General features: G+C 41.5%; 1 protein-coding gene across 6 annotated transcripts in view; it reads right to left on the reverse strand.

Annotated features, from left to right (window-relative positions):
- Nucleotides 1-5852: 5852 nt before the first annotated feature.
- Nucleotides 5853-26699, reverse strand: part of mpp2b (MAGUK p55 scaffold protein 2b) — a 42866-nt gene continuing 22019 nt past the window's right edge. For 3 of the 6 annotated variants that reach the window (XM_029708697.1, XM_029708714.1, XM_029708679.1), the window contains 11 exons: nt 19498-19598; nt 15443-15619; nt 14945-15100; nt 14471-14698; nt 11890-12021; nt 11660-11762; nt 10257-10325; nt 9911-10072; nt 8850-9052; nt 8311-8439; nt 5853-7899 (listed from right to left, as the gene is read on the reverse strand). In XM_029708697.1, coding sequence (XP_029564557.1) covers nt 7723-7899; nt 8311-8439; nt 8850-9052; nt 9911-10072; nt 10257-10325; nt 11660-11762; nt 11890-12021; nt 14471-14698; nt 14945-15100; nt 15443-15619; nt 19498-19598 — 1637 coding nt within the window. In that variant the 3' untranslated portion in view covers nt 5853-7722. Of the gene's footprint in view, nt 7900-8310; nt 8440-8849; nt 9053-9910; nt 10073-10256; nt 10326-11659; nt 11763-11889; nt 12022-14470; nt 14699-14944; nt 15101-15442; nt 15620-19497; nt 19599-19790; nt 20027-26699 lie in introns of those variants that run through there. The other 3 variants (XM_029708722.1, XM_029708706.1, XM_029708687.1) reach the window with 3 other exon arrangements.

Here is a 26699-nt window from a genome sequence, read left to right on the forward strand (position 1 = left end):
TCAGGACAAGTCTCTGAATGTCCTTGAGTGGCCCAGCCATAGCCCAAACTTGAACATCTCTGGATAGACCTGAAAATAGCTGTGCCGCAACGCTCCCCATCCAACCTGACAGAGCTTGAGAGGATCTGCAGAGAAGAAAGGAAGAAACTCCCGAAATACAGGTGTGCCAAGCTTGTAGCATCATACCCAGCAGACTCAAGGCTGTAATCGCTGCCAATGTTGCTTCAGCAAAGTACTGAGTAAAGGGTCTGAATACTTACGTAAATGTGATATTTCATTTTTTTATACATTTGCTACAATTTCTAAAAACATGTTTTTGATTTGTCATTATGGAGTATTGTGTGTAGATTGATGAGGGAAAAAACATTTTAACAATTTTAAAACAAGTTTGTAACCTAACAAAATGTGGAAAAAGTCAAGGGGTTTGAATACTTTCCGAAGACACTGTATATGCAACCATTTTGTGGCACAGAGAGAAAGCAAAAGGCATTGTAAACAATTTATTGAAATTCTTCTTGCCACTACACAAAATCTGACTTGGTAAATAACTATATTTTGAGTTAATGTGGACCGAGTGACTCAGACTTGAGCACTTGGACCAGAACTCAAGCACTGGGACTCTGACTTCAGCCGTAGGGACTCATGACTTACTAGTGACTTGGGACTCGATTCGGACTTGAGGTTTAGTGACTCGAATACATCACTGGGTGAAATAGTTATTAGCTCCCTTTCAAAATCATTAGCCCCTGTTCTACTTTTGGACATCAGTGTGGCGTCTGTGAAACATTCATAACAATGGTAATGACACGACCGAATGATGAAGGTACAACCCATACTCCTTTGCGGCACCATCTGGTGATTGAATCTTTCTCTCGTGTCTGTTTGTTTTGTATGTAATGTGCAATATCTACATAGGCTGAGTTAGGCTGAGTTAGGAATTTACATGGTCAGAGAATTCTTATACAATATAATTCTTATTTACAGTACCAGTCAAAAGTTTGGGCACACCTACTCATTCAAGGATTTTCCATATTTTTACTACATTGTAGAATAATAGGGAAGACATCAAAATTATGAAATAACACATATGGAATCATGTAGCAACCAAAAAAGTGTTAAACAAATCAAAATATATGTTATATTTGAGATTCTTCAAAGTAGCCACCCTTTGCCTTGATGACAGCTTTGCACACTCTAGGCATTTTCTCAACCAGCTTCATGAGGAATGCTTTTCCAACAGTTTTGAAGGAGTTCTCACATATGCTGAGCACTTGTTGGCTGATTTTCCTTCACTCTGCAGTCCAACTCATCCCAAACCATCTCAATTGGATTGAGGTCAGATGATTTTTTGACTGGTACTGTATGTTTGTCAAATTTTCTTCTGTTGGGAAGACAATAGGATGTTATACAGAAAAATATGTCGATAGGACCATGTTTTGTACTGTATGTTTGTCCACATGGAAATCAGTGATTTGTGTTTACTATAGGTTGAGGCAAATGTGATGTGACTACAATGAAAGGGCATTTAGTTGACAAAAATTGCCCAGTTTTTTCGTACATTTTGACAATAATTAGACTAAATAGATATTCAAATGACAAAAATGTGACTAAGACTTAATGATATTTTAGTCAAAATTACTAAGACTAGACCAAATCTAAAAAAGAGTGCCAAAATGAACACTGTATGGATGATTTTCTCTTTATCTTTTGGAAAGAGTTTCTTGCGAAGAAGGTATAATGCTGAATAAATGCACCTTTATATTTGTCATATTTTGACAAATAGTGCTGATATAAATGATATTGTTTACATTAATGTATATTATTTTGATGTATATGTAATTTCTATTCAAAATGAGAAAAAAAACGATGCAACACTTTTACTGTGCAATATGCCTCCTGTTTGTTTGTAATGCGGATAGAGCACTCAAGGAAGAAGCTGCAGCAAATCTAAAAACAAAATACATTCACTCCATATAGGAGTGAAACACTGCCAAGATCCCCTTTTTAAAATTTTTTTTTTTAACCTTTATTTAACTAGTCAAGTCAGTTAAGAACAAATTCTTATTTACAATGACGGCCTACCGGGGAACAGTGGGTTAACTGCCTTGTTCAGGGGCAGAACAACAGATTTTTACTTCATCAGCTTGTGACAGATTTTTACCTTGTCAGGTAACCTTTCGGTTACTGGCCCAACGCTCTAAACACTAACGCCGCCCCTTTGTTGCAGTGTCTTAAATTAATTGTTCCCAAGGTAGGCTGCGCTACCAAATTAAATTCACTCGATTCAGAGCCGCCTCTTCTTATACGCAGACTAAAACTCACTAGAACATTTTGCCTGTGAGGTGGGGGGCCCCTCGACCAAATCTCTCTTAGGGCGCACAAAAGTTTGCTGTCTACTATAAACCCACATACACTTACTTATCATGCTAAAGGACACATGCAGGTAGGCCTCGCAAAGGTATTTCAATTCATTAATCGAGACAGTACCAGTTAATGAATTGAAATACCTTTGGGATTTAAATGGTTATACAGTACCAACTGTTACGAAACCACCTAGCCAGCCGACTGCTAACGCTAAACGTGCTAGGTCTAGGGGGTGCTAGGCCTGTCTGTATGTGTGCGTTAACGAGTAAGAGTATGCAGTCCATGTTGTATGTGGGTTTATAGGAGACAGCAAACTTACCGGTTCCATGGCTAGCTCCGTTCTTGCTTTTCTGACTTCAATTGCATTGGAGTCATTGAATCTCCATTTTGATTGTTGAGGGGAACTGATCAAAGCGTGAAACTCTATCTAAAAACAATTTATCCTTGACTGCAATACAGTTTTGGAAAACATAAACGCTCAACTTAATTATCATCCAAAAATAACTTCACAAATACAAAAGTTACACTTACTATTAGCTGTTTTACCACAGATTGCCGCTGAGGTTTTTGTGCAACACAGCTTCAAGCCAACGTTCTTTGTGTGTTCCTCCCAAGGTTCCAGGCTCAGGAAGTGTTGTAGTTCAGATAAAAAGAGTTCAACACAAAACAACTCCATGAAAATCATGTTAAAATGGCGCACAGTAAGTCTATCTTATTTTGGAGTGTTATAAAAGTAGAGTTTCTGGGGTTTCCAAAATCGCATTGCACGCTATGATTATTAACGGTTAGACAAAGCGTCAGGTCTGTTGTACACATTGGCAGCGCTGTAGTCAATGGTTCGAATGAGAACCCAATGTCTGTATGGCCTTCTCAAGAGCTAGCTTAGTTCTGACTCCTCCAGCCCAAGAAGCTTACTGTATACTCCTTTAAGTTGTGCTGACCAAACAATGACATGCAAAAAGGAAAATACAAAAAGCGTTACCAAACAAAAGCATTTACACAAACCAACTCAGAGAAAGGCCCCACCATGCCAGGAGGCTCCTGTCCACCTCAAATCAAATTGTATTTGTCACATGCTTTGTAAACAACAGGCGTAAACTAACAGTGAAATGCTTACTTACGGACCCTTCCCAACAATGCAGAAAGAAAAATATAGTAAAAATAATAACACAAGGAATAAATAGATAATGATTAAGGATAACTTGGCTATAGACGAGGTACCAGTACTGAGTCAACTAGGCAAAAGTATAGATAATAAACAGTAGCAGCAGTGTTTGTTATGAGTCAAAATAGTTAGATGCAGATAATCTGTGTAGCTATTTGGTTAACTATTTAGTAGGGTTATGGCTTGGGGGTAGAAGCTGATTAGGGTCCTGTTGGTTACAGACTTGGTGCATTGTGTACCACTTGTCAGGCGGAAGCAGAGAGAACCGTCTGTGACTTGGGTGGCTGGAGTCTTTGACAATTTTTAGGGCCTTCCTCTGACACCGCCAGTGGTGTACTGGTCTGTACGCACTACCCTCTGTAGCGACTTGCGGTCGGATGCCAAGCAGGTGCCATGCCAATTGGTGATGCAGCCAGTCAAGATGCTGTCAATGGTGCAGCTGTAGAACTTTTTGAGGATCTGAGGGCCCATGCCAAATCTTTTCAGCCTCCTAGGCGGGGAAGAGGCATTAATGTGCCTTCTTCAAGACTGCATTGGTGTGTGTGGAACATGTTAAATACTCAGTGATGTGGACACCGAGGAACTTGAAGCTCTCGACCCGTTCCACTACAGCCCCTTCGATGTGAATGGGTGCTCGGCCCTCCGTTTCCTGTAGTCCACCTTCAGCTCCTTTTCTTGCTAAGGTTGAGGGAGAGGTTGCTGTCCTGACATCACACTGGCAGTTCACTAACCTCCTCTTCATAGGCGGTCTCATTATTGCAGGTGATCAGGCCTACCACTATCGTGTCATCATCAAATTTAATGATGGTGTTGGAGTCGTGCGTGGCCACGCAGTCATGGGTGAACCGGGAGTACAGGAGGGGACTAAGAACACACGTTGAGGGGCCCCCGTGTTGAGGGATGACGTGGCGATTGTGTTGTTGCCTACCCTCACCACCTAGGGGCAGCCCGTCAGAAAGTCCAGGGTTGAGTTGCAGAGGAAGGTGTTCAGTCTCAGGGTCCTGAGCTTAGTGATGAGCTTGGTGGGCACTATGGTGTTGGTACAGAGGGCAGTGCGTACGGTCCAGTACATCACTAAGGCCAAGCTTCCTGCCATCCAGGACCTCTATACCAGGCTGTGTCAGAGGAAGGCCCTAAAAATGTTCAAAGACTCCAGCCACCTTAGTCATAGACTGTTCTCTCTGCTACCGCACGGCAAGCGGTACCGGAGCGCCAAGTCTAGGTCCAAAAGGCTTCTTAACAGCTTCTACCCCCAAGCCTTAAGACTCCTGAATCAAAGGGCTACCCAGACCCTTCTTTTACGCTGCTGCTACTCTGTTTATAATCTATGCATAGTCACTTTAACTCTACCTACAAGTACATATTACCTCAATTACCTCGACTAACTGGTGGCCCCCCGCACATTGACTCTGTACCGGTACCCCCTGTATATATCCTTGCTTGTTATTTTATTGCTGCTGTTTAATTATTCATTACTTTTTTCTTTTTTTTTTTACTTATCTATTTTTTACTTTACACTTTCATTTATTTTTTTCTTAAAACTTCTTAAAGCATTGTTGGTTTAGGGCTTGTAAGTAAGCATTTCACTGTAAGGTCTACACCTGTTGTATTCGGCGCATGTGACAAATAACATTTGATTTGATTACTGATGCCACCTTGAGATGGAGTGTGGATGTGTGGTGTCCCAAACCAGCCCCTCGCCCCTACCTACTCGCTTGGTGGGCCCTCCCTTGTACCTTCTTCACTGAAGAAACTCAAAGGGTGACTTCCAGAGTGGCAAGCGGATCAAATAAAGCCATCAACTTTAGGACACACTGGTGACTTGAATGATGCAATTCATGTTCCATATTTAAATAATAAAACAAGCATGAAATTCAAACGAACATATCCCCCTTGTCCTTTCACAAGATGGGAACCTCAGTAACAGTTAAACATTTAATTTGGGTGGAATTTCATTTGTCAAGCCTCGAAATCAGACACAAACAAATGCACGTGACATATAATTATTTTGCATGAAATTGCGCAAATTCCCAACATACTGCAGTGCATGTTGGGATAGCACTTCGCCTGGAGCCTCCAGCCTTGCTGGCTCGGTCAAAGTGGCTATCGGAGGTTCTAATTAGCACCGACACCCTCAGCTTTGGGACACTTGTGTATATGGCAGAGGTGTGCGTGAATGCCCAAATGGAGAGCCGAGGGGCTGATTTGGGATTCAGCCTACCTGTGCACCTAACTACTAACTAACCTTAACTAACCTCCATTCGTAACACAAGGAAGTACATTTAGAATAAAATCTACCTTAAGCCATGAGGACGAGGCAATGTTCTACAAGATATTTCATCTTTAATATTTTTCTATGAACATCAGAATTACAATCTTGTGTAGCTGCCCCACTACCTCAGCACAGTAGTATAGTAACCCAGAGCACTAAAGCTTTCTTTATATATAACCTTGGTTACAGTACAATATTTACGAAATTCTGAGATAAAATCACTGGAATTATACATACTTTTTTTTTTAATCATAGAGAAAGGGATAACATACAGTAATCATGCTGTAGCATGTGAAAAATAGATAACATTTCAACCTATAACTAGTGTACAGTATATCCTTGGCCTCTGTACCATGTTAAGGCAAAGTAAGCATGTTGGAAGCCACTTGTTTTTTATATATACAGTACCAGTCAAAAGTTTGGACCCACCTACTCATTCAAGGGTTTTTCTTTATTTGTACTATTTTCTACATTGTAGAATAATAGTGAAGACATCAACACTATGAAATAACACATATGGAAACATATAGTAACCAAAAAAGCGTTAAACAAATCCAAATATATTTTAGGTTCTTCATAGTAGCCACTTTGAATAAACTATTTCATAATTTTGATGTAGAAAATAATTATACAATGTAGAAAATAGTAAAAATAAAGAAAAACCTTGGAATGAGTAGGTGTGTCCAAACTTTTGACTGGTGTATATATATATATCAACATTGAAAATAAACTATATATGTCCATCAAAACAAATGTTCTACTCAGAGAGAGTCAGACACTATAAGTGACAGACACTATAGTCCACATGAAGTAAAACGAACAAGTGTGCAGAGTAATCAAACAACTACACAGTTTCAATTAAACATAGTTTCAATCATCTAAAACATTTCTTAGGGGCCTAAATTCACACTTAGCGATTGTGGTCACAGCTGTGCTAAAAAGATCACCAACTGAATATTTCCAACATCTCGCACATTAAACTAATAAAAAAAAATACACATTTGATTTTTTTAAAAACATGGTAACAAAGAACAAAGAAATTTAAGATGACATTAAAATATTAAATTCTCAGAGTGAGAAAATAGAGCGTATTGACGTGTATGCATTGTTGATTGCTGTGTGTATGTCTTTGTGTGAGTGCGTATGCTTCATGCGTGAATTTGTGTATTCGTCTCAGATCATGTATTGCTGTGCTATATTTTTTTTCAACAAAGAGAACATAAATAAGAATAAGTACAGTAACATCAGGACAACTGTCAAATATTTACAATCGTACGCTCATATGACAAAATACACCGAAGTTTATATAAAGAATAGTGTGACAGTTGGTACCTTTGTATTCTAAATCGGCCACGAAACGAAACATTCAATGTAAACATTGCACTACATAGTTTTTGTAAGATTTGGGAAGGCTAAACATTTTCAGGGAACTCCTGGTAGTATAACAATATCCATTATACGCCAAGACCGCCAGCACAGTATTTGCAAAATATATAAGCCTACTTCAACATATATAATATACTGTCACTCGTATCACTCACACGCTACGCACTGTACCTCAAATCCCCTCTAAAGCCTCCTCAACAAATACCAATATATATTTGGTTATTCGTTTATTTTTTACATCTTTTTTTTAACAAAAATTGCAGTTTGACATCATGTCTGCGGAGTATATAATTGGTGCAAAATTCTACCATGAGGCAGACCCCTTGCACTGGAACATCGGGATTGGCCCCTTACAACAGACCTCCAACCAATAGCGTCACAAGCTGTGGAGGGAAGCTCCATCCCTTTACAATTTACTCTCTCCTGATTGGTCCCTCTCTACCTGCGGCCTGTACCAACTCCTCAGGCCTTTGACGCCTCTTCTGACCTCCTCATGATGACATCCTGACCTCTAGCTCTGACCTCTGACCGGCCTTTAGAAGACCCAGCTGACTGGAACCCACTGCTGCTCTGCGCCTAGTCTCTCCAGCGCCATCTTCAGGCCGCAGAAGGCCCCCTCCAGGCTGTCGTTGATGATGTTCAGGTCAAAGTAATGCCCGTAGGCCCGCTGGATCCTTTCGCTCTCATCCACTGTCCTCTTCAGCTCTGAGTCCTGCATGGGAGGAACAACAGGGTGATGATAGTGGTTATCATGGACAACTATGACCTGTTTGTGTATGAACAATTGGGCCCATTCAAAAAGCATCTCAGAGTAGACGTGCTGATCTAGGATCAGACCCTCCCTGTCCATTACAATCTTATTCATTGTGGTCTAAAAGGTCAAACTGATCCCATGGCATGACGAGAAGGTAATAAGGGATGACGTAAACACTGAGATTTGTTGTACACGGTCAGAAATGAATTTCCGTGAATGGGCATATTAAAGATGATGAATTGCTAGGGTTAATGCATTTTGAACATACCAGTCCTACATTTTACCATGTGTCTAACAACAATGTCTGCTAACAGTAACAGGACCAATGATGTAGCTGTGATGCAACTATCCAGTCTGTCTGGGACTCACCGTTAACTGTTTGGTCATGACTCCGGCTTCTTTGGCAGACTTATTCATGGCTTTGAGGACCTCGTAATCTGGAGCCTCAATAAACACCACGTAGGGAAGGAACTCTGACGTCCGCAGTACCTTAAGCGCCTGTAGCGTGGAATGAAATAGTTGAAAAGTAGCTGTAACAATATATTATTATTAGCCGCTAATGACGTAACGAGCTAATCAAATTGGCCATGAATCACTTGAAAATGTGTCTCATTAAAGGAATCCTCTCCTTCTGTTTCATCTCTGTAATTCAAACTCCTTCTTTGGTTAAACAATAAGAACATTATATCATAACCCTATTGCTTTACTATGTGCCGAAGTTTGGCATAGTGGTAATGTAGCCAACAATCTAAAAATAAAACAATACAATATGAATGGGGGACAGAATTCAGTTCTCCTTTAAATGAAAAAAAGGTCAAGATCAACCTCTTCCCTGGACCTTGATACCCCAAAAAATGTATCGGGGATCATATCTGAATGAATAAAGATGCCCAGATGCTATAGTCTACCTGTGGGTTGACATCCAGGATGCAGATCTTGCCAGAGTCCACCACCTCGTGGATGGAGTTGATCTTGGTGCCGTAGAGGTTCCCGTCGTACTCGCCATGCTCCAGGAAGCGCCCGTTCTTAATGTCCGAATCCATCTCACTGCGAGTCATGAACGAGTACATCTGTCCATCCTTCTCATCCACCTTGGGTTTCCTCGAGGTAACTGTTGATCAGTGGTGGAAAAAGTACCCAATTTTCATACTTGAGTAAAAGTAAAGATACCTTAATAGAAAAAGTTAAAGTGAGTCACCCAGTACAATTGTACTTGAGTTAAAGCCTTGAAGTATTTGGTTTTACATATACTTAAGTATCAAAAGTAAATGTAATTGCCAAAATATACTTAATTACCAAAGTAAAAGTATGAATAACAAAACAAATCCTTATATTAAGCAAACCAGATGGCACAATTTTCTTATTTTTAAAATTGACGGATAGCCAGGGGTACACTATTGTTTACAACACAGACATCATTTACAAAAAAAGCATTTGTGTTTAGTGAGTCTGACAGATCAGAGGCTGTAGGAATGACCAGGAATGTTCTCTTGACAATTTTCTGTCCTGCTAAGCATTCAAAATGTTAAGAGTACTTTTGGGTGTCAGGGAAAATGTATGGAGTAAAAAGTACATTATTTTCTTTAGGAATGTAGTGAAGTAAAAGTTGTCAAAAATATAAATAGTAAAGTAAAGTACAGATAACCCCCAAAAATACTTAAGTAGTACTTTTAAAGTATTTTTACTTAAGTACTTTACACCACTGCTGGTGATAAATACAGATTGATGGTTGTTGTTTGGTTATGTACATTAAGGTATAGCAACTGACAAATACAGTGCTGAACAACGCACACGGAATCACAAAATGTGGTCTTTGTAACTAATACAAATGTGTATACCGTATTTGTATTTTTAAATAGTTTATGTTTTTTGTATACTTTTCTAATATGGCATTGATTACAAAATACCAGAGTACATCAAAGTGTCAGTGTCAGTAGCTCTGTCAGTGTTGAATGATAGTACTACTCACAGGGGATGGTGGTCCCATAGCGCAGGGGGTCTGACACCAACAGTTTGTTCTTCAGACTACGGCGGCCCACTCCCTGTGCTCCAATCAGAACCAATGTCTTCCGACGGAACGGGGAAACCTTGGCCACCTCCTCGTAGATCCTCAACTCGTGCCGATCAAACTCTGAACAGTCAGCATATTCATATCAGATATGTGCTTTACTAACGGTATTACTTTACCTAATCCAATGAATGCTGCACCTACACAACCTAGCATACTGCATTGACAACAGTTTACACTTTTGTCTAATAATGTTTACAACAAGTAAACGTTTACAAATGGTCATGTTGGTACAAAAAAAACGTACCTGCATTTTTGGTCGTTAGATACATCATCTTTTTTTTCTTCTTCCCGCCCATTCCAGAACAAAGAGGACCTGTGAAAAGCAACACACAAAATGTTCGGTCTTCATTCAGTACTTCTCAACCCACTTCAGTTGAATCTTTATCAATTTAATGAAGAGCGCCTGCCAGTCAGGGTCTGTTGCCTTTTACAAGTGTTGCTGTTCTGAATCGTAAATCAAGTCTGCTGAGGGTGCAATAGGTAGCATGTACCACCAGAGGGTAGTATGCCTCTGCATTACAGTAAGGACGGCACTCCATTTTATTACAACAGTACAACTGGGAATCACTGTTACTGCCCAGTCGTCTCTGTATGGTCGGCAGGTGGGCTTTGAGGATGTATGTTTGAAGCAGGGACAACAATGGGCGTGACATAACCTTTTGATGTGTGTCTCTTTGTTTTATGAAAAGAAATAAGACTTTGACATCGACACAGTGGATCAATATGTTGATGATGCATTAAAAGAGCTGGCCCTTTGACAATGATCACTTCTGCGTTTTAAATATGTCTAGATCACATTCATATACTGCATGCTGGTTCCAATGGCTCAGTCGGTAGCACCATGGCAACGCCACTGTTGTGTGTTTGATTCATACATTCAATACAAGTAGCTTGGGATGGGCATTTTCTATATAATTATTTTCCGCATGAATACCCCCCACAAGTGTCCCATATGTGTCTACATCAGGCCCAAGAGCAGTCTTAGCAGACTGGCACTTCCTCCAACTGAAGTTACATTTAAGTAGACTCTCTTATCCACAGTGCCTTGCATACTTTTTTCTATTGGTCCCCCATGGGAATTGAACCCACATCCCTGGCGTTGCAAGCACCACACGCTACCAACTGAGCCACACGTGAAGTGAAGGGAAGCAGCTGCAGGCTGACTCACCACCCACCACATGTACTAGTGTGCTACAGACAGACAGACAGAGGACACTACAGTATGACTGTGACCTGACCCCTCTGTTTAGAATGAGCTTAACGAGGAACAGATTGAATCAGCCCGCCTGTCTGAGTCATTCTTCTCTAAGCCTGCTGCTTATTGTTAGTCCCTCTTCACTGATGAAACAACCGTCTTGAAGGTTGACTGGGGGACAAGCAGGCGGCTAAAGCGTACACGCGCACAGTGCACACACAAGACACCCAGAGCAACAAATCTTTCTTTTGTCTCCATTTATGCTTTGTGTTTTTTGTTGTTGTGGACCATATTGTTGCGCATTCAGACAATAATAAAGCATCACCACACCCTATCCCGTTTGAGTTTTTAATTGTCTTTAGCGTGTAGAAGATGCCGAGCTACTTTGTGTCCTCCAGCCCTTATGGGTTATAATATGGTATAAGGAAGGATGCATATATAATAAACAGCACCTGTTGTAACCAGCTCCAGATCTCTCTTGACAAAAGCCTTCCTCTTCTCCTCCAGGAGCTGGCTGGGGATGAGACCTGCACTGCCCCCCTCCAGGTGACATGCCTGTGATGGAAAGAAATACATAGAGCTGTCCTATCACCACATTAAACAACAACACACTGAAAACTATTGGGGATAAACGGGATAACGTGAACGAATTAAGAGTGGTTGTCCATTAGAAGGGACTGACCTGCCACCAGTTGAGGTCCTCCTGGTTGAAGATCTGCAGGATGTCTCCACTGCTGAAGCCCAGGCCTGCCTCCTTACAGGGGATCAGGTTGTCATGGGACGGGTCGTAGTCAAAGTGACACTTCACATAGGCCTGAGGAAGATGGAGAGGGAGCTCGGTGAACAGGTCAGCCACTTGACTAGAGGTGTTTGTAATTATTAAGGGTCCCCATTCGCTGCTTCCAAGGCAGCAGCTACTCTTCCTGGGGTCCGGCAACATTAAGACAGTTCTATACAGTTCTAAATATTACATGGCATTACATTTCATGACACTCTACGCAATACATTTAGTGTGTTCCCTCAGGCCACTACTCCACTATCACATATTTACAATACAACATCCATGCGTACGTGTGTGTAGAATACGTGTCTTCTTATCGTGTGTGTCATAATATATAATATACTGCTTATTAAAAAATGCAAAGTTGAACACTTTAGTACATTATAGCTAAACTACTGTAGTTTACATGCCTTTCTAATGTAAACACAATCTGGTCAACCAGCATGTGGTCTCAATGGTCCCTATTGAATAGCTACAGTATCTGGTCAGGACCATATAAATCAGACGGCCTTGCTCATCCGCCTCTTACTTTCCCAGACATTACAAAGCTAGAGCACCACCCCTTGTAATACCTTCGCCTAAAAATGGAAAAGCCGAAAGGAGGAAGAGCCATAACGGGTAGCCATGGCAACCATACCATATGCTCTACGGTGATTTCCAATGCTGCCACTAGGAGTCAGAGAGGGCACTGGGTAAAATATGTTGTCTACTTAGCTCGGTCACCTCAGCATACACCCGCACACAGTACAGAGAGGTGGTTATTGTCGATATTGTGAAAAACACAGAGTCGAACATCTCTTTAATGGACTGGATTTATTTTGCACTTAAGGGGAATTTATCATCTACTATCAACATGTACTGTAGCAGCCACCTGCACGTAGATCCTTTTATGGAATGGAATTGTGTTTAGACAAACAGTTTTTCTCATGATTGGCAATGTGCTGTGATGATGGAGCAGTTTTCCGATGCAAGGGAAATGTCTATACAGACAACAGCGTCTAATCTGTCATCTCTCTCCCTTTCAGAGATAACATTCTGCAGCAGCTCTCTGTTTGGACAGCTTGAAGTCGCCTCCGGCAATCAAAATACTTCAAAATGAACCCTCGTTGGTCGTCAGGAAGAAATTAAATTTGTTGTCCGAACCTTTTGAAATGCGCCCCAAAATATTTCAAAAGAATAGCCCAGACCTGATGTTATCCAGTCAGCCATGAGGGGCCGATTCAAAGGCACTCTTTCAAATGGGCGTCTGGCCCAGGGCCTCTGTCCAGCTCATATTGGGACTTGGCTGGTCAGTGGAATGGGATAGACAGTACAGAGCTGTGGGTTATTGGCATGACATGAATTACTGTTATTTGAGACAGGTGTCCAGTCCTGTGAGCTTTTCCTTGTTCGCTTTCATTTGGGCCATGCTGTCACTGAGTACACTCAGTCTATCACACTCTTTGGCTCCTTTGAGACCCTGTGACCATTAGCTAGACTCCAGGGTTAAACACTCACAGAGCTAAGGACACTATAACAACAACAAATTCAAAGGCTGTGCCTCTAACTGGAAAGGGATTGTTTAAAAGGACTAATAGTAACCAGTCATGTGTTTTGGGTGTATTCATTGAGGGTGCATACTAAGGGGAACAATGCACTATTTTGAATAACTTACTGCAAAAGTTAAAACTCTTGCAAATGATGTGCAAGTCGTAAACACTCTTATATACAGCATTTTTGTCAGCTGAAATACTGAGGATGTGGCTGGAAATCATACATCGAAACATTTTCTTTCTAGTTGGAACAGATCTACTGTACAGATCATTTTTTCCCCAGGTTGTTTTTGGTTTGCTCTAAATCCTACTCACTCCAGTAGCTAATTCATTATTCATGAGAGAAAATAGTTTAGTAGGATTATATGGGGTGAATTTCACGCCATATGTATTGAATTCAAAATAAAATAAATAGCGAACATGAAAAATAAAGTTGAGAACGTAAACATTATATTTTCCAGGACGGGTGAAATAATGGATGTTGAAATCAAAAACCAAACAATTGAAAGCATAATATATAGAATTGTAAACTAAAATAAGACATCAAAAGCAAAACCCCAAAACTTGTAAGCAAATAATTTTAAAGCGAGAGCAAAACTCTATGACAAATTATTTAAAAAAATATTTGAAAACGAATGCAAAAATCTTTTCTGTTAAACTTTCCCAGCAACCAATCCTATTGAATTGCATATAGATCTGAAAAGATTTGATAGGTATAAGAAATATGGTAATAGCTCTAACTGTACTCTGACAGACTAAGTGGATTTTTTGGGGCATATTGGATACACCTATCCAATGCTTTCCGATCTAATGAAGTCCAAAAACGGATATGGGCTAGGGTTCCAATTAGAATGAATCATAGGACCCTAGGAATTTCGGCAGCTGTTGCTGAGGTCATATGGGTCAATGTATGGGGTCACCGGGGGATCAAGGGTCAGTGCTCAACTCACCTGACGTGGGTTATGAGGCTCCTGGTAGCTGGGGAGGATCTTGAGCACCACACTGCCGCTGGCCTCCTTCAGCATCTGCTGGAGCACCTTGGGGTCATTGCCCACCTCTTTTGCATTCACCTCCTTGATAATGTCACCCACGTAGAGGAGGCCCTGCTGGTCGATCATCCCGCCATGAAGGATGCGGGCGATCACCAGCTCTCCACTCTCCACCCGAAATGTCACACCCTACAAAGACAAAGATGTAGCACTTTATTTTACCATTGGTTTTTATCTACCTGAGCCAAGTCAAATAAGAGGAAAACATCCATGACCATGACTAGAAGTACTGACAAAGGTTTAACAAGGACCACCATTTTGTTTTTCAGTTTCATAAAGAACCACAAATCAACACACAGTTGCACATGTAAACCAAAGCCATTTCAAAATGGCTGCCATGGTGTCCAGCATTTCTTGCCCCTCACTGAGTCTTACCAGGTGCTCTCCAGACACCTTGCGGATGCCCACCATCCTGACTGCATCTGGAGGCACAGGCTGGTTGTTGAAGGCAGCGTCCATGAAGGAACAGGGGCTGGGAGGAGGAGTCTCAAAGGTCTTGGAGGCCACCGAATCATGGGTTTCCATGAGAGACTGTGGACCAATAGGGACAGAGGATGAAGATGTGGATGATTGCATGGCACATACTGTAGGATAGAATTGCTCTAGTAAGACAGTAATATTCACAACTGATCTTAAGAAGACTGCTTTGGATACATTAAACAAAGTAGCATGGCATCCATGGTAGCAACATCAGTTAGGTTTCCCTTCAGTAAGGTATTTCTTTGAGAATGGAGTAGAAGTCGTAGAGTTGGAGGGCTGATCTTGGATCAGTTTAGCCTTTTAGATCATGATGAATAAGATTGCATGGACAGATTGCATGATCCTAGATCAGCTATGATAGCAGGCATAAACGAAAACGTTGAGTGTGTAGACCTGGAAGTGTGGCTCCTTCAGTATGCATGCCAGTTCGTCTGCGGCCTTGCTCCTGTGCGTGAGGGGAGTGAGCTCCTTCAGGATGTCCTGCACCAGCTCCATGTTGTTGTCACTCACCGCCTCCAGCCTGGACTCCTCCAGGTTCTCATGGGCCTGCGGGTAGCAGGGAGACGGGAACTGAAGGTCAAAAAGTTATTGTTAATAACTAGCCATCTTTGTTGGTCATTTTATCCCATTGCACTAATTATTTATATGTACTATTTAGCAGACATGCTTATCCAAAGCAACTTTCAGTGCAGTGAGTGCATACATTTTAGTATTCAAACCCAGGACCGTGGCATTCCTAGCGCCATGCTCCTACCAACTGAGCCACACAGGACCAATAATACCAAATTAGAGCAAATATATGGCAAATCTCACGACGTACTTAGGCCGTACAAATAGTCACAGAGTATTTACTATTGACTCAGTTCTTTTGTAGCACTAAAGTCACTGTCCTGTAAAAATACAGAAAACATCTAAAGAAACACAGTGTAACTCCCATGCAGCAACAAACCGCTTTGAGTCACGACGTCACCAAAAAAATATGCGTCTGCCCTGAAACAGTCAGATACACTGTAGGTTTTCTCCCTGTGCTGTGGAGCATCAATATTTTAGTTTATATTAATATTTCACTTCGTCTTTCGCACTGAGGGCACTGGGCCTACTTTACTGGACATGTCTTCACCTTTTAACACAACTGGCCTCTGGCCCACCAGAGGCCTTATGAACTAAATCATAATGTGCTCCTGCCCCTCAATCTCCAAGTGTTTATTTCCCATTAATCCCATTAACAGAAAACCCTCTAATTCATTTAGAAGTTTGAAATGCTGTATAGTGCTTAATTAAATGGTTTCACTTTATATCAACTAATGTTGGCTTCAACCATTATACAGTAGATACAGTGTAATTACAATGTTGAGGCAGTGTTACAGTGTTGAGCCAGTGTTACAGTGTTGAGGCAGTGATACAGTGCTGAGGCAGTGATACAGTGTTGAGGCAGTGTCACAGTGTTGAGGCAGTGATACAGTGTTGAGGCAGTGTTACAGTGTTGAGGCAGTGTTACAGTGTTGAGGCAGTGTTACAGTGCTGAGGCAGTGTTACAGTGCTGAGGCAGTGTTACAGTGTTGAGGCGGCGATACAGTGTTGAGGCGGTGATACAGTGCTGAGGCGGTGTTACAGTGCTGAGGCGGTGTTACAGTGTTGAGGCGGTGTAACAGTGTTGAGGCAGTGTTACAGTGTTGAGGCGGTGTTACAGTGTTGAGGCGGTGTTACAGTGTTGAGGCAGTGATACAGTGTTGAGGCAGTGTTACAGTGTTGAGGCAGTGTTACAGTGTTGAGGCAAGTACAGCGTAATTACAATGCTGATCCAAATTAGCACCGGAGAAATGAATAAGAACACTGAGAAAACAACTCAAATAAGGATATCAATACAAAGCAGTTAATCTGCTGCTGCATAGACTATAAAGATATATCAGATATCATTTAACATCCCACCGCACTGCTACGTTACTCCCAAACAGACACAAATAGTCATGTTGTTTTGTGGGTAGATTTACAGAGACAGTCAATCCCACAGAGACATGCTCCCATGGGCCTGTTGTCTGGTCTGGCAGCTATGGCTGTTTGTTTACGTGACGGAAGGGAACGCGCCCCTGCTGTTGAACAGGATATGAGTACACACAAACACTTGCTCGGACGCAGAAACAGACAGACAGACAGACAGACAGACAGACAGAAAAACAGACAGAAAAACAGACAGAAAAACAGACACACACTCAAAGAGACACACACACACCCACACAAACCCTCCCACTCACACACACACTGTGTAGGACTCTTCTGCAGGAAGACTGGGTTTACTCAATGTGCTTTGGCAAGGGTCTGGCAACCTGGTGGAGCAAGCTGTCAGAAAGTGGTCCTTGGACAGCAGAACAACACAAATACTGCTGCTTAGATCAGGGGGTGGGGAAACAGACAGACAGCCAGAAGGTTCAGCCCTCTTGGAATAGCTACCTTTAGTCTCTGCTGTTGTTGTCTGGCATTGTTAGCTACTTCACAGGCACATTGAAAATATGGGAGGCTGAAGAATCCAAATAGAGCGAAAGGACTGCATGTGCATATTAAGTCTTTGTCCCGTTTAAAATCAATTCTGTAGACCACCTAAATTGACGAGAATACTGTAGCTACCTTTAGTCTCTGCTGTTGTTGTCTGGCTTTGTAAGCTACTTGATATGCACGTTTGAAATATTATATGGGAGCATTGGCAAAACAAACACCGAGAGGACTGTACTGTATGCATACACTCTTCCAAAATGGTTCTTCGGTTGTCCCCATAGGATAATCCTTTTAAGTTCCAGGTAGAACCCTTTTGGGTTCCATGTACAACCCTCTGTTGAAAGGGTTCTACATGGAACCGAACCAAAAGTGTTCTACCTTGAACCAAAAAGGGTTCTTCAAACGATTCTCCTATTGGGGACAGCTGCGGAACCTTTCTAGGTTCTAGATAGCACCCTTTTTTTTCGAATAGTGTAGCAGACCAGGTCTGTGTCGTCTCGTTCAAAAGACATAGGCCACCTCAAGACGTGAATGAGAGCAAGAGCAATTGCGCGCTTGTGATCTTATGAGCTATTTCAATGCTTCAATAGTTCTGATGACTCCAGCATAAGGAGCCAAGCAGTAGCTGCCATGTTGATAATTGATCATGATGCACTGTAGCTTTGTGAATGGCTGTTGGCATAGCTGCTCCATATATTCTATACCATGAAGAATAATACAATAGACCTGCGTGGAGGTCAATGGCAAGCAACAGTACACTCTGTTCAAAACGCCTGTTTCAAGTCCTTGAACATAGGACAGTGTTCGTACAGCTTGCATCTGTGAATGAATCCTTTAGGAGCTTCCCATATATAGATAGACAAAAGGGGGACACACACGCACAGATAATAAATCTCCCCCAGAAAATAAATAAATCAGCCTTGAGAGAAGCGGAGTGGAGAGCAGAGAGAGAGAGCGAGAGAGAGATGCAACTGGATGCATTTGATGCAGTGCTCCCCAAAGAGCTCTAATCTCCTCGCTTCCAGAAATCTCTGTCTGTCTGAATGCTCTGAATCGGAGAGAGACAAAGACCACACACACAGCATTAGTGAGCCTGCGAGTCTGTTCTTTCTTTGAGAGCATGGCAAAGAACAGAATATCCCCCACGATTGTAAAATCTCAGCGCTTCTGACAGTTCCTAGGCCTCAACTGCATTTGAATAGATAACGCAACAATCACGACTATACTGTCATTTTAATAATTACAATGTTAATGTCAATGTTGATTTGTTAATTTCCTTCTCAAGGTTCTAAACTTAAATTGAGGTTTTATTATTTTGTTTATCGATTGTGGACTTTTCATTCGAGTAGCTTTTGGAAAATTCAAATGTTTTTAAGGGCGCTGAATTTGGAATCAGGCTCTTTTCTCTTCGGGAAAAGGAGGACGTTTAAAATCGGGGATAAAAAAGACCGAACCAGGAGCTCAGTGGGGCGCTGCTCTAAATCGCCAGTCTGCTACTCCAAACTCCCTTTATCCCTCCCCTCCTCCTTCCCTCCAACCTCAGTCTCTTCAGAAGCCGAAAAGCTCAAAATGTAACTCAAACGAAGAACATGGATCCATTATATGTTGGAAAACAAGTAGCAGTCGTCATTTAAAAAGAAAAGTCGATAAGGCAAGTTTTTGTTTTGGTATCTCTTCTCTCACAAGAAAGTAGCTTCTTTGTGCTTTTTGGTGAACTTTGTGCCTCATAAGGTTGTGATTTGAGTCCAGTGCATACGGTTTTTGACAAGGACAGACTGATAAGTTGACTAAACAAACGATTCAGGAATTGCACTTCCATCTACGTAAAGCAAAGAATACAGTCATATGAAGACAACTAGAACTCAACAAGAAAGCTATAGCCTTATAACGACAAGCCCGACATAGTGGAACAGATGCATAGAAAAGTAGGTAGACTGTAGGGAAAGGTATATTCTCACCACAGGGCTCTCCATGATGCCCTTGAGGAAGATGAGGTCCAGGTCATTGGCCATGGTGGAGCTGGTGCTGTCACTCAAAGTGTCCAGAACCTGCTGCATAGCTGGAAACAGACACAGGAGAGAAGAGGACAGTTAGGACTACAGGTTACTCACCGTTTCACTTTCCCCCCTGTGCAGTGAAAATCAGTTTACAAAAATGAATAATAAAGTAAGGTCTTTGCAGCAACTTTTTGAGTGTGGAACTACTATATCGTTTGTAGATCTATACTCGCTGGTTGTACACGCATACTAACCCTTTGGGAGAGTGCAGTGGTTTTCATTTCATTAGTCACCATTGGTCAGCTCATAAGGAAAACAAACACATAAAGAGAGAGAGTGTGAGAGAAAAGAAATGTTCACTGGAAGCATGAGCAAAAGAACCGAGAGAAAAAAGTAGTCTAGAGGAAAGCAATACAGAGAGAGATGAAATGCCTCACATCCTTTCCAAAGCAATCTCACCACTGTCAGTGAATTCCCTGTCAATTTTCTTTCTGACAGTGGAGACAGCATCTCACCTCCCCTTCGTCTCTCTCTCCCTCTTATCTCGCTGGGGTAGAGTCACGGCGGGGGGGGGGGGGGGGCAGCAGGAACTGTACGATCTGAGGAAGTCACGTCAACAACCCTTCAAAGCAACTCCACTTGTATAACTAGGAAGGTTGGCAGTGCAGTTTGTCCACTGATTTTATATAACAAAAGGGACACATAGTAGTTGACTGGCTGACGGACTGTCACTAACTGACTGACTGAGTGGCTTTTATTTAACCAGATATGTCATTGAGAATATGTTTTCTTTTACACTAACGACCTGACTGACAGACTGATGGAGACAGTGGCATTTCTTCTCAGAACATTATCCTTCCCTCATTATGTTGGATGGCTTTTCGTTCATCTCACTGGCTTGTCCCATCCCCAACCTATCACAATGCATCAGACTTGTAAATTGTCAGAGAAGTCACAGTGGGAGTCCACTAGAACATGGGTTCTCCAAGTCGTAATGCACATATATATATACTTTTATCTTGCCGTGGTCCCCCCTGCAGTACCTCCGTGGACTGGGGGTCCAAGGCCATATCCCAAAAGTGATATACTGTATGCACTACATCTTTTTACTGAATATTACTAACAACAACAGATTAAATGTATTTTGGCCAAGGGATCTGTGAAATAAGTTTAAAGGGTGAAATACAATAATACAATGTAATATCATTATATATCGTTCATCTACAATTTAGGTTCTTAACCAAGGGCAACATGGGCCTGGGAGGCTCACAGGGATATTGGTATCCACTGCAGTACTCCACCAATTATCAAATGTTTCAACTCAATACTTATTGTATTCCCAAATGTGTATTTTTCCATCAAACATAAATGCATTGTAATTTAAATTTTAAAACTGCAAAGTTTTCTCTGCCTCAAGGCAAAATATGTAGAATTACAGGATATTAGCTTTTAAGCTGCAACAACAAAAAAACTCTTTGCCCCATGACAAAATGTGTAGAATTGCAGGATATAAGCTTTAAAGCTGTAACTACAAAAAAACTCTCTGCCCCATGACAAAATGTGTAGAATTGCAGGAAATTAGCTTGAAAACCGCAACATTTTCTCTCCGATGCCAAGAGACGGGCCTTTAAAATGTTCCTCCTCAGGGCCTGAGACTTGGTTCGTCCTGCCATGCACTGTCAAAGTCATATTGAAATTCCTTGTTTGCTATTTCTGGAATGTGATACAAAACAAGCCCGCAGTGTGCTTCAGGACCATGTGGACGCCTCCGAGGTAGGCTGTTTGGAGTGTTTATCCAACTGGATAAAAAAATATATATATAATAATAATAATTATGTCCCCCCCCACTTCTAAAACCAAAGTTGCGCCCCTGACTCGAGTTGTATTCTAATTATGAGGGGGTCCCTGTTAAATTTGCTATCATAAAAGGGGTCCCCGACCCCAAAAGGTTTGAGAACCCCTTCCCCATGTCATCACTTGCTAACGAGGCATCATTCCCTAATGAGGGCGTGATATGTAACTCAGAGATGATCTGTCCAATTAGAGTGCAGTTCATCAATTTAATCAGCTCCATTAGGAGTGACTGTTAATTTGGAGACACAACGACCCTGCATCATTTACTGCCTCCCACTATAATATTGTTTTCTCATAACCATAGATCAAGGGTATGATTACCCTACCCTACCAAAGACCATAAAAAAAAATATAAAACAGATCCAAACCATAAAGTCCTAGTCCAGTTTTCAGCTCATGTTTCACCTGATTTGGTTAACAAAAGTCGCATCTCAATAGGTGGTGGTCCAGGTAATTTATGAAATAGCACAAGTGTGGGGGTGGGCCTTCCTCTTCTGTTCTCTATTGCTCCTCTATCGTTCCTCAAGCAAAGGGGGAGGCTTGTGTTTTTGATACTAACATGGACGACAATACTGAATATCTAAGGTGGATAATAATATGCATTGTGAACAATAAGATTTGGAGGACAAGATGCATGATGACGTATGACGACTATAAAATATCTTAATTTTGAAACAAATCAAAACGGAATTAAAAAGAAGAAGAAAGCTGGACACTATGAAATATGTAAATGATGTTAAGTAGTCTAATAACGAACCCATGTATTGACGTGAAAACAGATTTGTATTTATATGAATGAATCTATTAGGTTTGTTAAATAAAAATTAAAAATACATTTTTTTATAAAATATTATTTTTAACAAAAAAGAAAGAGAACATGTGACCCTCTAATAGTGTCTGGGAGAAACTTCTACGAAATCCACCCCACTCCGTAATACTATAGTTCTGGTGGCACAGACGGGTAAGATGACATAAAATATAGAGAGAAGACAGTAGAGAAGTTGTGCATCTTTTCCAACATGAGGGTCTGCAATGAATCATGGCCAAGGGTGACAAGTAGTTCTCACATCACTATAGAGACACTTCACAAACACAGTAAGGCTATAAGGAACTCTGAGGTCAGTCATGCATTGTACATCAGACACAGCCTTGACTTGTGTCAAAATAAATGGAAGTCACACACTCTAGTCCACTCCAAATCCTCAAGTATGTCCTATTTTAAGAGAAACACACTACGAATCTATGATGAATCACACACATAAACACACAAACGGTATGTTACCACAAAAATCTCTGATGGTCGTAATGATACTGTTCATTTTCAAGAGGATACTGATGAATGGTTTGTTTTGCGCTCCCTGTCATTTTGTTTTACATCTGTCCTATCATTGCAGACCTCTCCCCAATAATAGAGACATTACTGTAGTTATATTCATCATAGACAACTTCTGCAGTTTCAACACATCCACCCCCAGCTGTCAATAGCGAAACATAAAGATGCAGCCCTGGTCTTGGTTTGGCTTCCACCGGGACAGGAAGGAAGGACGGAAGGAAGGAAGAAATAAAGAGGAAGGAAGGCCCTCCATGATTACAAAACCCAGCCTCCCTCTGCCTCCCTAAACAAATAATTAGATGTAGTGTGCAGTGGTATAACCTTGTTATCCCCTCCCTTCTCCCCTCCTCCCCTCATCCTCTCTTCTCCTCTTCCCCCTCTTCCCCTGGAGATCTGGAGCAGAGGTTGCAGATCAAAATCTGGAGCGGAAGTTGCAGAGAACAGATCAAAATGCCGACCAAGCTTTTTCAGGCCCTGCATAATTCTCTTTAATCACCAACACTCACCACAGTGTGCCACAGGGTTTGTTTACTTTAGTTTACAGGGCCGTTCTTTGCGGCTCTCTCTCTCTCTCAATCTCTCTCCTCTCTCTCTTTCCTCTCTCTCTCTCGTCTTCTCTCAATTTCAATTTAAGTGGATTTATTGGCATGGGAAACATATGTTTACATTGCCAAAGCAAGTTAAATAGATAATAAACAAAAGTGAAATAAACAATAAAAAATGTACAGTAAACCACGTTCCAAAAGAAGAAAGACATTTCAAATGTCATATTATGTCTATATACAGTGTTGTAATGATGTGCAAATAGTTCAAGTACAAAAGGGAGAAAAAAAATAAACATAAATATAGGTTGTATTTACAATGGTGTTTGTTCTTCACTGGTTGCCCTTTTCTTGTGGCAACAGGTCACAAATCTTGCTGCTGTGATTGCACACTGTGGTATTTCACCCAATAGATATGGGAGTTTATCAAAATTGGATTTGTTTTCAAATTCTTTGTGGGTCTGTGTAATCTGAGGGAAATATGTGTCTCTAATATGGTCATACATTTGGCAGGAGGTAAGGAAGCGCAGCTCAGTTTCCACCTCATTTTGTGGGCAGTGTGCACATAGCCTGTCTTCTCTTGAGAGCCAGGTTTGCGTTAGGCTGCCTTTCTCAATAGCAAGGCTATGCTCACTGAGTCTGTACATAGTCAAAGATTTCCTTAATTTTGGGTCCGTCACGGTGGTCAGGTATTCTTCCACTGTGTACTCTCTGTTAAGGGACAAATAACATTCTAGTTTGCTCTGTTTTTTAGTAAATTCTTTCCAATGTGTCAAGTAATTATCTTATTGTTTTCTCATGATTTGGTTGGGTCTAATTGTGTTGCTGTCCTGGGGCTCTGTGGGGTCTGTTTGTGTTTGAGAACAGAGCCCAAGTACCAGCTTGCTTAGGGGGTTCTTCTCCAGGTTAATTTCTCTGTTGATGATGGCTTTGCTATGGAGAGATTTACTGTCAGGGCCCAGGTCTGACAGAATCTGTGCAGAAGATCTAGGTGCTGCTGTAGGCCCACCTTGGTTGGAGAGAGAAGCACCAGATCATCAGCAAACAGTAGATAATTGACTTCGGATTCTAGTAGGGTGAGGCCGGGTGCTGGAGACCGTTCTAGTGCCCTCGCCAATTTGTTGATATATATGTTGAAGAGGGTGAGGCTTAAGCTGCATCCCTGTCTTACCCCTCGGCCCTGTGGAAAGAAATGTTTTTTTGCCAATTTTAACCGCACACTTGTTGTTTGTGTACATGGATTTTATATATCGTATAGTTTTCCCCAACACCACTTTCAATCAATTTGTATAGCAGGCCCTAATGCCAAATTGAGTCGAAAGCTTTTTTGAAATCAACAAAGCATGAGAAGACTTTGCCTTTGTTTTGGTTTGTTTGTTTGTCAATTAAGGTGTGCAGGGTGAATACGTGGTCTGTCGTACGGTAATTTGGTAAAAAGACAATTTGACATTTGCTCAGTACATTGTTTTCGCTGAGGAAATGTACAAGTCTGCTGTTAATGATGAAGCAGTTCTCTGTTGACGCATATCCCACAGTAGTTATTGGGGTCAAATTTGTTTCCATTTTTGTGGATTGGGGTGATCAGTCCTTGGTTCCAAATATTGGGGAATTTGCCAGAGCTGAGGACGATGTTAAAGAGTTTAAGTATAGCCAATTGGAATTTGTGGTATGTATATTTTATCATTTCATTTAGGATACCATCAACCCCACAGGCCTTTTATGGGTTGGAGGGTTTGTATTTTGTCCTGTAGTTCATTCAATGTAATTGGAGAATCCATTGGAGAATCCAGTGTCTCTCTCTTTCTCTCTTTCTCTCTCCTCGCATTCCCTCCTGTTCTTATTCCCATCATTCCTACAATGCTGACATCATGTAGGCATCACAGTAGGCTCTTTACATGGCTTGAATAAGACATGAAGGAGAGCTAAATAACAGAGGGGGGAAATAAGTAGCCTAGCCATGCTTTTGGAATAGGTTTGCCATCTTGGCAGATTACGAGCGAAGTTGTGAAAGCGACAAGAGAACAATGGCCCTATTCAACAGCGGTGGGTTACTGCTGCCATTGTTGTATTATTCAGAAGGATTATCACAAATCCAACGTGGCCTCCTTGTGTCTCAATGCTTTGCTGCTCTGTGTCAGTTGCCGGATTGGGTTGCCTCGCTCACTTTCCCCCAACCTACACTACAATAAAAGAGTTGCAGAATTAAGAGTAAGAAGAGTACAGGTCAGAAGTTCACATACAGACGTAGGTTTAGATGTCAGTATTAGTTCAGGTGATCCCTTTCCCATAGTGTATGACCTGCGGAATCTGTGTAATGTTGTAATTGTGTTTCAAATGAAAATGCAGTTTCATCTTTACGCAGAGTATTAAATTAGTAGGGGACGGATTACTGTGAAATCCTCCCCTCTGAACTGTGTCCAGCTACCATTGTCAAGATTTAATCGTTTCAACCACGCTAAAGAAGTACTCATCTATCTCTATCCCACAGTTGATATACACAGTAAAAACAGTAAAAACGCAATCATTTGTACAGTAATCAACTAATCAACTATAGTTGAATTATGTTTGAAGGCAGACTCAGCGATATGACATCGATGCAGAAATATAACAGTATAGTGGGTCAATTTCCGCAACAACTAAGAGCGTTGAAGTGCGAGGCTCAACAACAGGTTTCCAGATAGGACCCTTTTGGGTTCCACGTAGAACCCTTTCCACAGAGGTTACTGAATGGAAACCAAAAGGGTTCTTCCTGGAATCAAAAAGGGTTATCCTGTAGGGACAGCCAAAGAACCCTTTTTTACAAGAGCAGGGGCGCAACTTTCACTGGGGACGGGGTCCCCACATTCTGAAATTGCATTTTTGTCCCCCCCCAATTTTATCATTGGAACGGGATACAAAACGAGGCAACGGTGTGCTTTAGGACCATTCGAACGCCTCTGAGTGTCGGGTAGGCTGTTTGGAGTGTTTATCCGACTGGATTATAATGACGCCCCCCCTACTTCCAAAACCAAAGTTCAGGCCCTGTATAAGAGTGTAGAGCAATCAGCAAGATTACCACATTCCACTGGCTTTATTAACAGCCTAAGATGGCAGACAGACGAAGGCTTGGCCACTAGCCCATCACAAAAGATAAAACGACGTCAAAGAATGCTCCCTTCTTGTCCATATTCGCCCAAAACAGCAGCATGAGGCCACAGGTGACCAGCCATTGACTGCTAAGTTTCAGTTGATCTCATGGGGAAGCCGCTAAGGTACCACGACGAAAACAATACAACCGGTTGTAATACCGGTTGTAATAACCTCTGTTTGCTTTAGGGGAAAAAGTAGACGTCTTTAAACTAGAAAATATAATTGTGAGAGGGGACTACCTTGAGTTACACACACACTCATGCATTCTCATGCTATGCGGTTTAGCATTCTCAAGCTAACAACAG

This window comes from Salmo trutta, chromosome 2 (assembly GCF_901001165.1).
Source record: "Salmo trutta chromosome 2, fSalTru1.1, whole genome shotgun sequence".
NCBI lineage: Eukaryota > Metazoa > Chordata > Actinopteri > Salmoniformes > Salmonidae > Salmo > Salmo trutta.